Genomic DNA, 13,206 nt, shown 5'->3' on the forward strand with positions numbered 1-13,206 from the left:
ACAGGAACTCCTTTAAGCCACTTGGTAGACCCTGCATTCCTTTTCATTCCTTCCCTTAGCCTGCAAATACCAGGGTCTGCAGGCTGCTCGAAGTCCAATGGAATGGAAAGGAATGCAGCATTCATCGTACGGCTTAAATGTGCCCATGTTTATGCTGCCATATTCACTTCTCTTTCTCATCCTTTCACCGCAGTCCCTTTCCTTACCATATTCCCCCCACCCTCCGCTTCCCTTAATTCAATGTGGCGTATTGATCGTGGGAGCAAATCCAACCGCCTTTAAGGGGTCAGGAAGGAATTTTTCCCTCTAGTGAAGGAAATTCGCTTTTCAGAGGTTTTTTGCCTTCCTTGCGATCAAAAAGCGCAGTTTATCTAATTATTAATAAAGCTGTGGATTACACAGATTAACCACAAAGTCATTGTGTGTATCTTTATTGTGGGTATTTGGCTAGGGATTTGGCAGGGATAACATATAGAGGGGGAGGGAGAGAAGTTAGAATAAGGCTCTTATAGTGCAGGAAATGGTCGCATTGGTTATGTTTCTCCTTGGTTCCTAATAATGAAACTGAAACAACATATAACTGATAGCAGTCCTACTATCCTCCATAGGACATATAGGAACCTATGTAATACTGAGAGCCAATAAACTTCCTTCCCAAATCTCACCCTAACTGGCCTTTGGACAACTCTTCCCTTTGGGCCTTTGGAAAATGGCCGGCCCCACAGTTTAGAAGGGCCTTGATGGTCTGTGTTGGTTTAAGGAAGCCATGTAAATTGAATATTTAGAGAGAAAACCAGTTAGATGCAGATCTGCAACTAAATTCTGTTTTAGAATCATCATCTCATGCTCTTTTACCTTAGTTGTCTAAAATTCCCTGGAATTAGGGAGGAATCTACTAATTTAGTAGATGATAACAAAGCCAAGTTATACTGGGTTGCAGCTGGATTAGATGGGGTATTTATATAGACTTGACAGCAAGACGAGCAGTTTAGACATACTGTATGAATGAGGGTATTATAGATAAAGGTATCATGCAGGCAATTGGTTGGTGGAAGTGATGTGGACAGTGTAGGGGACATGTTTAGGTGCCTAGGGTGGCATCGGACTTATATACAGCCCTAGGAGAGAAACAAATTAAATTAAAATTTAAATGTTAGTACCTTAAAATATTCAATATTATGAAATCTTAACGAGTAGTAAAGGGAACCAACAGCACTGCTTCTTGTATTTATTTCAGAACATGGAATAGTACATTAGCTCTGATCTCTGTTTGCAAGTGATATCTATTGTTAATGTGGCTACACTTTCGAAGTTTTGTGTGTATGTCAGAGCACTAGAATGAAATACCTGTACTTGGATTCTTTCTGGCACATCTAGATAAGTACACCAAAAGGGAATCTTTACACTTACATATTACAGCAGAGTTCTGGTAAGCCCAGAGGAATGCCCAAGATGACAGTTTTATGGTATTTCTCTTCACTGAAATGCACCATTTCAGGGGCCCCTAACTACTCAAAAGTGCTGCACATTATACTTCATGTTTGTAACTCAACACAATACCTTTTAAAAAAAAAAGAAATATACTAATTTTTGAGATACTATCTAGGCGGTTTTTATTGTGCAGCATAGTGGGATGTCTAAGCAGTTACTGAATGAAGAAACATTGCAGTGAGTTGGGACAAAGTGTATCATTTACTGTAAGTTTTATAAATACTTGTAATATGGTGTCTGAGCAGCACAAAACATTTTCACAGGCAACACAAAGACAAAGACAAAGGAGGTATGATAATAAAAATGTTTTCACCAGGTGTAATTACCTAGAGTCAATGTCGACTGGCCCACCGGGACACCAGGAGAACTCCCGGAGGGCCAGGTGTCAGTGGGCCCTCATGCTGCTAAACATTTGGCATATTTCATGGTCATTCTTTATTTCTATGAGAACAACCTTTACATTTATTTTGGCTGCTGATTACTTTCTATTTCTGCACAGCACATGTACCAGTGATAGCCATTCCCCCAATCCGTCAAGCCCCAATAAAATGATGCGCGGTACTCACAGAAGTTCACAAATGCGTGATCTGCGCCAGTGTTCGCGCGGGGTGGCCCCAGAAGTTTGGAACCCAGTGAGCCCCCCAGTCCGACCCTGGTAATAACAAATATATATTTTGCTTGTTATGCATAGAAACCTGGATATAGGTAAATGGTTCCTTCCCTCTGTTGAGACCGTCTGTTAGAATGGTTGAAACGGGTGAGACAGACAGAAGGAATGGAGATGTCCCTTTGCCTTTGAAAGGAAAGAATCCAAGCCTATCACATACAGTATGACTGAATAAGAACTTATAAGACATTATAATTAAGTTCCCTTGGCTGCTGTAGAGGAGAATCCAGCAGAAGGTGGGACTATGAACAATGATCAAGAGGACTGGAGAAGGGTCTGCTTTAGACTTAGCACTTCTTGAATAAGGATTTGTAATTCTACATTTGAGATGAATGAAAATCCCCGAACGAAGTTTAAATGAATGTTTAGTTTGATCTTTGGAGCTTGCTCTGTGATCATGATTGCTGCTGTTTGATTGGTTACTGGTGACACCCAGGCCGTCATGATGATTGTAAGGAAAACAAAAACCTATAGAATATTTTCCTAAATACTGTGAAGGTAGTATTGATTGTACTGCAGTTTTATAGATCTCACATAGAGTCATACATTCCTATTATACAATATATATTGTCAGTAGTCTAAATTCTTGAATGAAGAGGAAAAAAGAAGGGCACTATTGATCCATCTCATATCACCATTAATGTCACTGTGTTTCTTAGTATACAGGTATTAGTTTGTCAGTCTTTTTGTCTCACTAAGCCTAGGATTTACTGATTATTAAAGATTTTCCCAGAAGACCTACAAACTATTTATAGAGAGCAAATAGCAGAAGGCTTGGAAATATAAGAGGCCATGTTGTATTGATGAACGTGCTCAGAAAATGTTATATTGATGAACAAGCTCAGAAACTTCTAATGGGGAAAAACATATCTGAAAATAATTTCATAAATGTGCTCAAATACATTCAGTTTTTTTTCACTTGTTGTCTGAAGACTTTTTTTTTTTACCTGGGCTGGTCCTTTTATGGGAAGGCCTTCGAAAATATTCTAATTATGTGTACTTTTAAATCCCTGTAGTAGGCTGAATCAGAGTGCAGAAATATTTTAACAAAGCATATTGTCATCTTAAAAGCATTGATTTTCTCGAAAATTACTTTCTGACACAGGTTAAAGAATGTTCTGCTGTAGTCCTTGAAATTGGCATTGATGCAATTGCCAGACATCACTTAAAACAGCCTGCTCTCGGTACACAATCTACATAAACTATGATACAGGTATAAAATCCATTACAGGTATGGGACCTTTTATCCAGAATGCTCAGGACCTGGAGTTTTCCAGATAATGGATCTTTCTGTAATTTGGATCTTCCTACCTTAATTCTACTAAAAAATTTACATAGTGTGCACCCCTGTCCCCTCCCCTTTATTCATGCAAATTTTTGTCGTCTGGACTGGAGCAATGGGGATTGGTGCATGGGAAATGTAAAATATGATTGTATCCCCAGTGTTTTTGAACCAATTTGGGCGTGGTTGGGCAGCATTCAGTCCCTCTAAAATCCTGCCGCCCTTGGCCCGGGCCTAGGTGGCCTTTCCACAAATCTGGGCCTGCAAACATTGAATAAACACAATAGAGTTGTTTTGCCTCCAATAAGGATTATGTATATCATAGTTTGGATCAAGTGTTTTATTAAAAATGAAATCCTTTTTATAACTGAATTATTTGTATCAAATGGAGTCTTTGGGACACAATCTTTCCATAATTCAGAGCTTTTCTGGATCATGGGTTTCCAGATAACCAATCACATACCTGTACTAGAAATCCACTATCCAGAAAGCTTCACAATACTGGAATACCATTTGCCACAGAATCCTATTTAAGCAAACAATTGTTAGTTTTGACTGATTTGCTTCCTCTTTGCAATAATAATATTGCTCCAGATTATGGTGAAAAAATAAACGTATCTGGAAATGTCCAGGTCCAAAGCTTATAACAGATAATAGATCTCATATTGGTAACCTTCTTTTCCCTTTACGAACTCCATGTCAGTACTTACTGGGTTAGCCCCTCCCCCATGCTCCCATCAGAAGGACCCTCCCCAAGTCTTTAAAGACCGGCCACACCCACCTACCGGCGTCTTTTTTTCCTTCTCATTTTGCTCTCATCGGAAGCAAAAATGGTTTTCTTTTAACCTTGGGAAAGCATAGGCCTGCCCATAAGGCGTCCTAGGGACAGGGGTTTTTGGTCCATGGGACCTTTTGTTCCCCAGCACTCGGCCTCATATCCTGGAGTCGTCTGTGCTTCAGCTTCTGGATCAGGTAAGGCACTGGTGTGCAATGTTTGCTACTCCTGGTCTGCCTGTGTTTCAGTTGCGTTTCTGTATTGCTGTCAGAGCATTCGACGGCAAGTGCTTGTCCCCCCATCCGGTGTGCCCTCCTGACCTGCCCAAAAGGCGTCCAGGGGCAGTGGTGTATGTGGCCCCTACACACCCTTTATTTTTACGGATGGGCGAGGGAGGCGGCAGTTAAAGGGTCAGCCAATTATTAGGCAAAATTAGTTAGGGGCCTGAGCCTTACTGCCTCCTGTTTTTCTTTTGTTTTTCTTGTCTTTTAAATGGAGGACAGGTTCCATGGCCAGCTGCCTCCCTCAGCAGACTTTCCTAAGGTGGAGGTCATTTAAAAAAAAAAAAAAAAAAAAAAAAAATGTCCGCCTTATAGGTTTCAGCTAGAAACGGTGCATGGCTCTGTTAGGCGATACCAATTATCCAATTTGCCTCTGTGTAACCACAGCAGTTGCTTTTGGTTACCTGCTTCTGCAGACAGCACCTGAGTTTAATCAGCGGGTTCCACTGGTAAAGTGAACCCCCCATTGAACACAATTATGGGATTCCTCTGTATGTGCAGACACCAGCTGAGTATAATCAGGTGATTCCTGTGCAACTGCCAGCTATAGCAAGTGGAGATGGCCCCGCCCACTCTCTAACTCTGCAGACTGGAAACTCCGTCCAGCAGCCTCTGGTAAGTACTGCTATCAGTAAACTTGTGAGGCCTGTTAACAATGAACCTGGTGTCCTGCAATATGTGGCATTAGAGACCTACTTACAGCCTGGCGTTAGGAGCTACAGGTAAGGAACATGTTCATATTCTGTTCTGAAGTGTACTGAGCTAATCCTTTGCTGATCTGCACTGTGCAAGGCTCTGACCTTTTGCTCACCTGAAACCAGCAGTGTATGCTGAGTTCTGGCTAATTGCTCACTTTATTCCAATAGTTCTAGTGGCTAACACTATCCTATGCAAAACTACAGTGTACTGAGTCCTGTACATTTGCATACCTGACAACAATAGCCCTAATGAATGCTGCTATTTGTTCTGTGAGGTGATGTGCTGAGGTTTTTGCTATTTCTGGAATCAGTATTGCTCTCCAGTATTGCTCTCCTGGAACCAGTAGCCCTTATGAATGCATCCCTGGGCTGGCGGCTAGGCTTTGATATACTGTATGCTTGCTCTAAACAGCAGCTAATTCAAACTATGTATAACATGTTGCTGTGATTGTATCTTTGCTTTGCAGGATCTAATACACTTACATCTGAATGTCTTATAATACAATGCATTCTTCTATGTTAAGGTATTATTTAATTCAATTAAACATGGAATTGTATCAGGTTGATGTTCTCCCTGTGCTAGGTGAGTTTACATATTGTTTCTGATATACACAGCAGGAACGGCTAAGCCTGTCTGCTATATGGATTACAGGTATTAATTGTACAACACAATGTTTGGGGCCCTTCTCTGCAAGTTTTTCCCTGTTTTGTGTTGCAATTCACTGTCGGCATTACTGGAGGGCCAAGGCAGTTTGCTCCTTATTCCGGTCAAATAGGCAGTATTATTCAATATCCATAGCTGGAGCTCTGGGGTTGGTCAGTATACTCTCAGAAAGCAGTATCTCTAGGTCCTCAACAGAGGCCTATGTAATAATCTGCCATTACAATACATGTGGCTTAATACATGCTAGCACCATGGCTCTACACCCTGTTGGTGGTCTCTAAAGGATCACTTATGGTGGCTTTATATAAGACTAAGTCGTCTAATCATCCGAGAAGTATGCTTATCCTAAGAAAGCCAATACCTTCAGAATGAATGCTTAACCAATGGTTAGCTGTAGCGTGTAATGGGTTATTTTATTCTGACTCCGAAATCCTCTAGGGGTTACCAGTTCTATGTCTCACAAGGCTATGCTCTGCCATCCAACTGGGGTTTTATTCTTCAGGTAATTGCCCTGTCTCCATCTGGCATTATCTTCTAGAGGTTGGTACCAGTGTTTCCATCGTAAGGATCATACACGGAGTAAGTAATTCTCACCCCAGATAAGTTTCAGGTTCCCATGTCCCTGTTCTCTGGGTTTGCTTTCCAGTTAGAGCAGATCTAATTGCTAGCCAATCAGATAGTTAGGCATTATAGTACATGCCTCAAGTATGCCTCATTGTGCATTTTATGCCCGGCACTTTTGTTTATATTCTAAACAGGCCACACATACATAGGGGTCTGTTTGGGATTCTAACTCCTACCAAGTGTTTTTTACAGGTGCTTTACAAATCTGCACTGAAATTAAGCATACATGTGATGGATGCTTTCTGGTGAGTAGGAGAGTAAGTATTTTAAACTGTTGAGTTTGCCAGGTGAAGGGAGGTCTTCATCCCTCTCTCTCTTTTTCTTCTGGAAGAGTCAAGCTGTTATGGAATTCATCTTTTCCTCACACTGACGCTGGGCTAACGTCTCTTTTTCTGGGGTATAGAGCCTATGATATAAGACTATTCTTATCCCTGTCACTTATTCTTGAGCTTTCACCGGGAATCTTAACATTCACTTATAGAAGTTGCATGATTGGTCTCTTCAAAGTCTTGCCATCTATGGCTACAGATTCTTGTTAAGAGCCTATTACCCTCCCACTGGGAAAATACTAGCTTGCTACGTCCCAGTAAGTACTGACATGGAGTTCGTAAAGGGAATAGGGAAGATTGTAACATACTTACCGTGATCTTCCTTTCCTGTACGAACTCCATGTCAGTACGGCCCGCCCTTTTTCAAGTGATTTTAGAAGCTTGTTACAAAGACGCCGGTAGGTGGGTGTGGCCGGTCTTTAAAGACTTGGGGAGGGTCCTTCTGATGGGAGCATGGGGGAGGGGCTAACCCAGTAAGTACTGACATGGAGTTCGTACAGGAAAGGAAGATCACGGTAAGTATGTTACAATCTTCCCTAATCTCTACATCAGACCTAAAATAGTCTATGACAGGAGAAGGCAAATAAAAGAGACCAAGCTGCAGTAATAACATACATAGACTGCTGCTTAGGCAAGATCCTGGAAAAAGAAAATTAAAGATCAATATGAGAGGGATTGACAGACAGATAGATAAATGATAGATGGATAGATATGATGGATATTTGTTATAACTAGTGATGGGCGAATCTGTAGCGTTTTGCTTCGCTGAAAAATTTCAAAGTCAATGGACGTCAAAATAATTTTGAGCGACATTTTTTATACGCGCGACTATTTGATCCAAATGCATTCGTCAATGGGCATCTGAATAATTTTGATGCGCGACAATTTTGACGCGTGCACCAATTTTGACGCGCAGTTTCACAAATTAATTTGCTTGCAGCCAAACGTGGAAATTTGCAGTGAATTCCTGTCTGTCTATATAGCTTAACAAAATGAAAACAAATAACATAAAAAAAACAAAAATAGAACAATAGCCTGAACCATGTTCCTAAGCATAAAAGCACACGCAGTCCTGAGGCTGTTTATTCTTCTACAGAATATTAACACAATAGTATCCTCACTACATAAAGGCAATAAAGTCTTTTAGCAACTATGCCAATTTAGAAAGTCACTTACATTCAGCACACAGAGAAATTATCCATGGCCCTGTAACCTTCAATTACAGAACAAACCAGTTAGAGAAATGTAATTTACAAATAAAGAGCAAATGGAAGAAAACAGCTTTACACAAAAGGCTCTCTGTTACTCCGTATCCAGTATAAAGAGAACTATGCAGCTCAGCCTAATGGTCCACCACAAATCCATGTATGAAAACTGTCACTCGAAGACAAGGTTCTTTAAAGCAAGTAGCCTTTAATTTCTGTATCCATACTGTTTTGGAAGCAAACGTTCAAATACAATACATTGTCAAACAATCAATTCAGGAAGCCTGGTAAATGTGCAGGGGCATAGAGGAAGAGTGACTGAACAACGAATTCCTTTGTTTGATGGCCTAGTTATTAGGTTTGTAAAACTGGAAACAGTACACATTTTCATTTTTCAGGACTTATATTGTAATTATGATGCCACATAGACCATAAAGGTATTGGGCGGTATACCCAAGAGAAGTGACCTTAGGTGGTTGTTCTCCAGCCACAGGCAGGTGGATATAAAGGAAAGCACATGTGTAACAGGTAAGAGCCTTACTGACAGCTCTCCCTTTACTGTTGACTTTTGATATAATAGAAAAAAACATTCTGTTTTCCAATTAATTTTGCTTGTGCGGATAAAAATAACATTTATTTTAGAGGTTCAATGATCATATTGTTCTTTGATGTCACACAGCGTGAATTCACTCTAAATGTAAATCAAGTATTATGCTACTCAGTAAAATCCATAAAGGACAGAACATTTTGTAGAAAATGTGATGATCTAAAACAATTGCTTAAATAATTCTTGGAGAGTCTGGAATAAAGTACAGCAGGTTAAATGGTCAGATGTAGCTGCAATTCACAATACCATTTATTGGCTGAATGTGCCTATTCATTTGAGTTGGGTTGTGTATTATTAACGTGACTGGGGAACAGCAGTAAATATACAGTATCTTCTCCAGCATAATAATATATATATGTCGGGTTATTTTGCTATAATGCATACTTGAAACTACTAGAAAAAAATCACTTCTTAACTCTTTTCAGTTTTTTTCCACAATTGCATTTTTTCCCAGTGATTTTTATCTTATAAAAAAAATCTTGAAAAATCGTCATCTCAGTATTGAAGAAAATGTGATTTTAGGAAGAAAACACTATTGCAAAAATCCCAACGCAATTATGATTTTGTTCATTATCCAGAGGTTGTCCTGTTTTAGCAATATATGTTGAAATTGCTCATTAGTTAGGGTTTTATGGGCCCCATATACCTCCTTGGCCCCCTTGCAGCTGCAGGGTCTGCTTCCTCTGTAGTTACAGCCCTGGCTAAAGAGACACTTTCTATTTACCTCTATGGTTAGATATTCTTTGTTAAACTGTGATTTTATATATTGGTATTAATAATACATTAGATATGGCACAAGAGGCTGATTTTGCAAAAAAATCAAGTTTATGTTTTTCCTTGATTTTTGGCCAGATTAGCAATTCATTTAGGAATTTTGATTTTGGAATAATTGTTAATTGTAGAGCAGAGCTGCCCAACTGCCCAGAGCTGATTTCTGGCAAGCTGTAGACCCCCAGCATCTGTAAATATGTTCTATAATCCATAATTGGTTCCCAACACTGAAACCATTGGACAATGCTCAGCTCTTAGCTGACCATAAGAGTCTGTTTGTTGATTGGAAATATGAAACAACTGGATTAACAGCTGAATGCCATATGCAGTGGTGTAGGTCGATTCTGCCAGGCCCCTTCCTGCATAAACATTTTTGGGCACTGTTCACATCAGGCCAATACAACCACTCCACAATACACAATAAAAGGATTGGAACAGGTGCAGGAAGGATTCAGCAGAAAGCAGGGTTGGTGAAGGCTGAGTATATGGCAGGTCCAAGCCCCCATTGCCCTGGGTCTACTATATAGGGTAAGGCTACTGGGCATATTTATAACTCTGCTGTGAGCAGGGCAAAATGGGCTCCAAGCTCCAACAGATTCTTTGGCCAGATATCTTCTCAAATTACGCATTGTTCAACTGTGCAATGTATCAATTTCATGCCTGCCACAGAATAACCTGTATTCATGGTGCATTTACTGTAACTGTTTGTACTATAATAATTCCCTGTTTTTGATGTCTGTTCAAAATAGGTTCACATCACATCAATGGCTTTTCACGAGTGCAAAAAAGATAAACTCTAACCAAGCTATGTCACTTACAGAAAGGGAAGGATCCCTTTTTTATTTATGTGCAGGACACATTGAACACCACATTTAGTGCCTAATGCCTCTGTAAGATGTTAATAGCCAGCAGCGTGTGACCAATTTACATGCATACATGACAGAACCCTGAAGAAAAGGGAAAAACATATACTGTATATCCACTAGCTCAAAGTAATGGTCCATAATGATTGTAAGCAAGCATTGTTATGAGGTATTAACATAAGAAATGTTTGTAAGAACAAGGATACTAAAGCATTACATGTCCATCAATTCAGAAAGAAACAGAAATTTATACAGCAGTTACATTATGGAAATAAAAAAAATAATGCCTTACTAGTTCACAATTTGGATGTGAACCGGCCAAAAGGACCTATACAGGGAAACCACCAGAATTGTGTAAAGAATTACATATAATAACAAATATAAAAGTGGTAAAATCACATATAAATAGTCAAGGACCACAGAATGTAATTTTATTCTAGTCATCTGTTGTTTTCCTTATGTATTTACATTGCTTATCAGCCATTTTCATTTTCTGACCACTTTCATATACACTACCCATTCTTAAAGACAGATCGGACACATCTGAATATTTGCTGTACTTGTGCTCAACTTCAAACCAAGCTTACTGCAGATATAGAAAGACCATGCAATGTTATTGTAAGCTGTATACTAAAAATAACTGGCTTATTAAAAAATGAATAAAATATACTATTGCTATTTGTTTTATTGTTGGACATAGTTCAATGTCAGTGGACCATGGAATTATGATACAGTTAGAGACAGATTTATTAAGGGTCAAAATGAAAACTCGAATTGTGAATTATCCAAACTCGATTTGAGTTTGAATTCAAATTTCGCAAATTTATCAAAATTCGGGCCCTTTAAGAACTCAAATTCGACTATTCACCACTTTAAACCTTGAATTGCTTGAATAGGAGAGGTCCAGGGATCAATTTGGTGATGTTTGCAGCCTTCCTGACAGTCAAGATTTTTTCGTAATGAGTTTTTATAAATCAAATCGAATTAGATTTGGGTCAATTCAATTTGTCTAAGATGAGAAAGTTCGATTTTATTTATAAATTTAGATTGCTCCAATTTCAAATTTATGGTAGTTTATGGGAGTTTTAAAAAACTTATATGAATTCGAATTCTGACCCTTGATAAATGTGCCTCCCAATGTTGATTTTCTTTTTCTAAATAATATTGATTGTAAGAAATAAGGGTGATAGTGATATATTTCAAAGCTGCAATTAATTATGAGTGATCTGCAGTTGCATTGCACCCCAGAAGTCAAAAGCTTCCATCTAAATCTTCCATCTGTATGGCGTACGTACATTTCTTCATTGATTTGCAAATTGTTTAATCAATCTCTGAGTTACTATGACAACATTTGGGGGCAGATTCATCAAGGGTCGAATTTCGAAGTACAAAAAAAAATCGAAATTTGACCATCGAATTCGAAGTTTTTTCACCGAATTTGGCAATCCTACGATCGACTAAAAATCGTTCGATCGAGCGATTAAATTGTTCGAATGGAACGATACGAACGATTTAAGCGTATGATCGAAGGGTTTTTATTCGATGTGTAAAGACTTAGAAAAAGTTTGTAGAAGGTCCCCATAGGCTAACATAGCAATTCGGCAGGTTTAATTTGGCGAAGTATTGAAGTCGAAGTTTTTTTAAAGAGACAGTACTTAGATTATCGAATGGTCGAATATTCAAACGATTTTTACTTCGAATCGCAGCCGAAGTAAATTCGAAGTTGTAGGATCCTATTCGATGGTCGAAGTAGCCATAAAATTACTTTGGATTTCGAATTTTTTTACTTTGAAAATTCCCTTCGACCCTTGATAAATCTGCCCCATACCATAGTATTCATAAAGGGACCCAGAGACAATCAGCACAATCCACAACAAGACAGTAGCTGAGAAACCTTGTTGTAAACCCCTTCATATTCACAATTGTATTCTGAGGGTATTCTAAAATTGCACAGTGGTAACTTTACACTTAGAAGGCATATTCACTGTGGGTATAATTTGAGTTTTCCATTGCTGGCAAAATAAACTCGTCAGTCTTCTACGCAGTTTACTGTGGCCTCCAAGTAAAACTAATGGACTGAGTGCCATGAAAGTGCAAGATCCAAAATTTGCAAGGATCAGCAAAAACAATGAGGAGCCCTCAGTGAAGTTGTAGATATTAACAGCGGAAACATTGGTTCCCCAGCAAGCCACAAAGAGAATAACTAGAGCAGTGATAACCAAAGCTGCTCTGCGTTCAGAAGCTATTCGGTGTATGGTCTTCTGTGCTGAAATTACTTTGGAATGGCGACTGAGTATGTATAATGTGCTTATATTTGTACTGACCATTAGAATAATAGGTACTATCTCGTGTAAAACCAAGGAAGCTGTTACATAAACCAGGCTCATATCTGGGTTAGGAAAGTTCCATGCACAACCCATTGCAGGTCTTGTTGTACTGCTTACTAATTGTACTGTAAAGGTCAAATTTCTATCCCCATGAGCTGTATACAAGAAAGAAGGAATATAATACAAGCAGTTGAAAGCCCACAGTCCACACAGTGCTTTAACTGTGTTCCTGAGAGTATTCCTTTTCAATTTTAAGTGATGATTCCTGATACTTATATAGTGGTAAACGCTTAGTGCAAATGTGCTCCATAAACACATAGACTTGAGCAGGGTCCATACAAACATAAAGACCCTACACCATTCATTAGAGAAAACAACATCAAAGCCAATCTGGAAGCCAATAACAAATATATTTCTCAGGATGGAGATTAGAAAATTGATAAAAGATAGGTTTGCAAGAATTAGATCAGATGCCTGGAGCACTCTGTCCTTCATGGCATTGCTAGTCACAGTTATCATTACGGCAAGGTTGCCAAATACACCTAACACGACCAAAGTGGCGTATAATATAGTCAATGTTGATATAGAAGTCATTTCAGCCTCCTCCAATGGCTCCTCGCAC

General features: G+C 39.1%; 1 protein-coding gene across 1 annotated transcript in view; it reads left to right on the top strand.

The window, feature by feature from the left end:
• The first annotated feature begins 4,261 nt into the window (after window positions 1–4,261).
• Window positions 4,262–13,206, top strand: part of LOC108696552 (Golgi integral membrane protein 4) — a 109,988-nt gene continuing 101,043 nt past the window's right edge. The window contains exon 1 of the mRNA XM_041569357.1: window positions 4,262–4,412. Coding sequence (XP_041425291.1) covers window positions 4,343–4,412 — 70 coding nt within the window. The 5' untranslated portion in view covers window positions 4,262–4,342. The remainder of the gene's footprint in view (window positions 4,413–13,206) is intronic.

This window comes from Xenopus laevis, chromosome 7L, assembly GCF_017654675.1.
Source record: "Xenopus laevis strain J_2021 chromosome 7L, Xenopus_laevis_v10.1, whole genome shotgun sequence".
Classification (NCBI taxonomy): Eukaryota; Metazoa; Chordata; class Amphibia; order Anura; family Pipidae; genus Xenopus; species Xenopus laevis.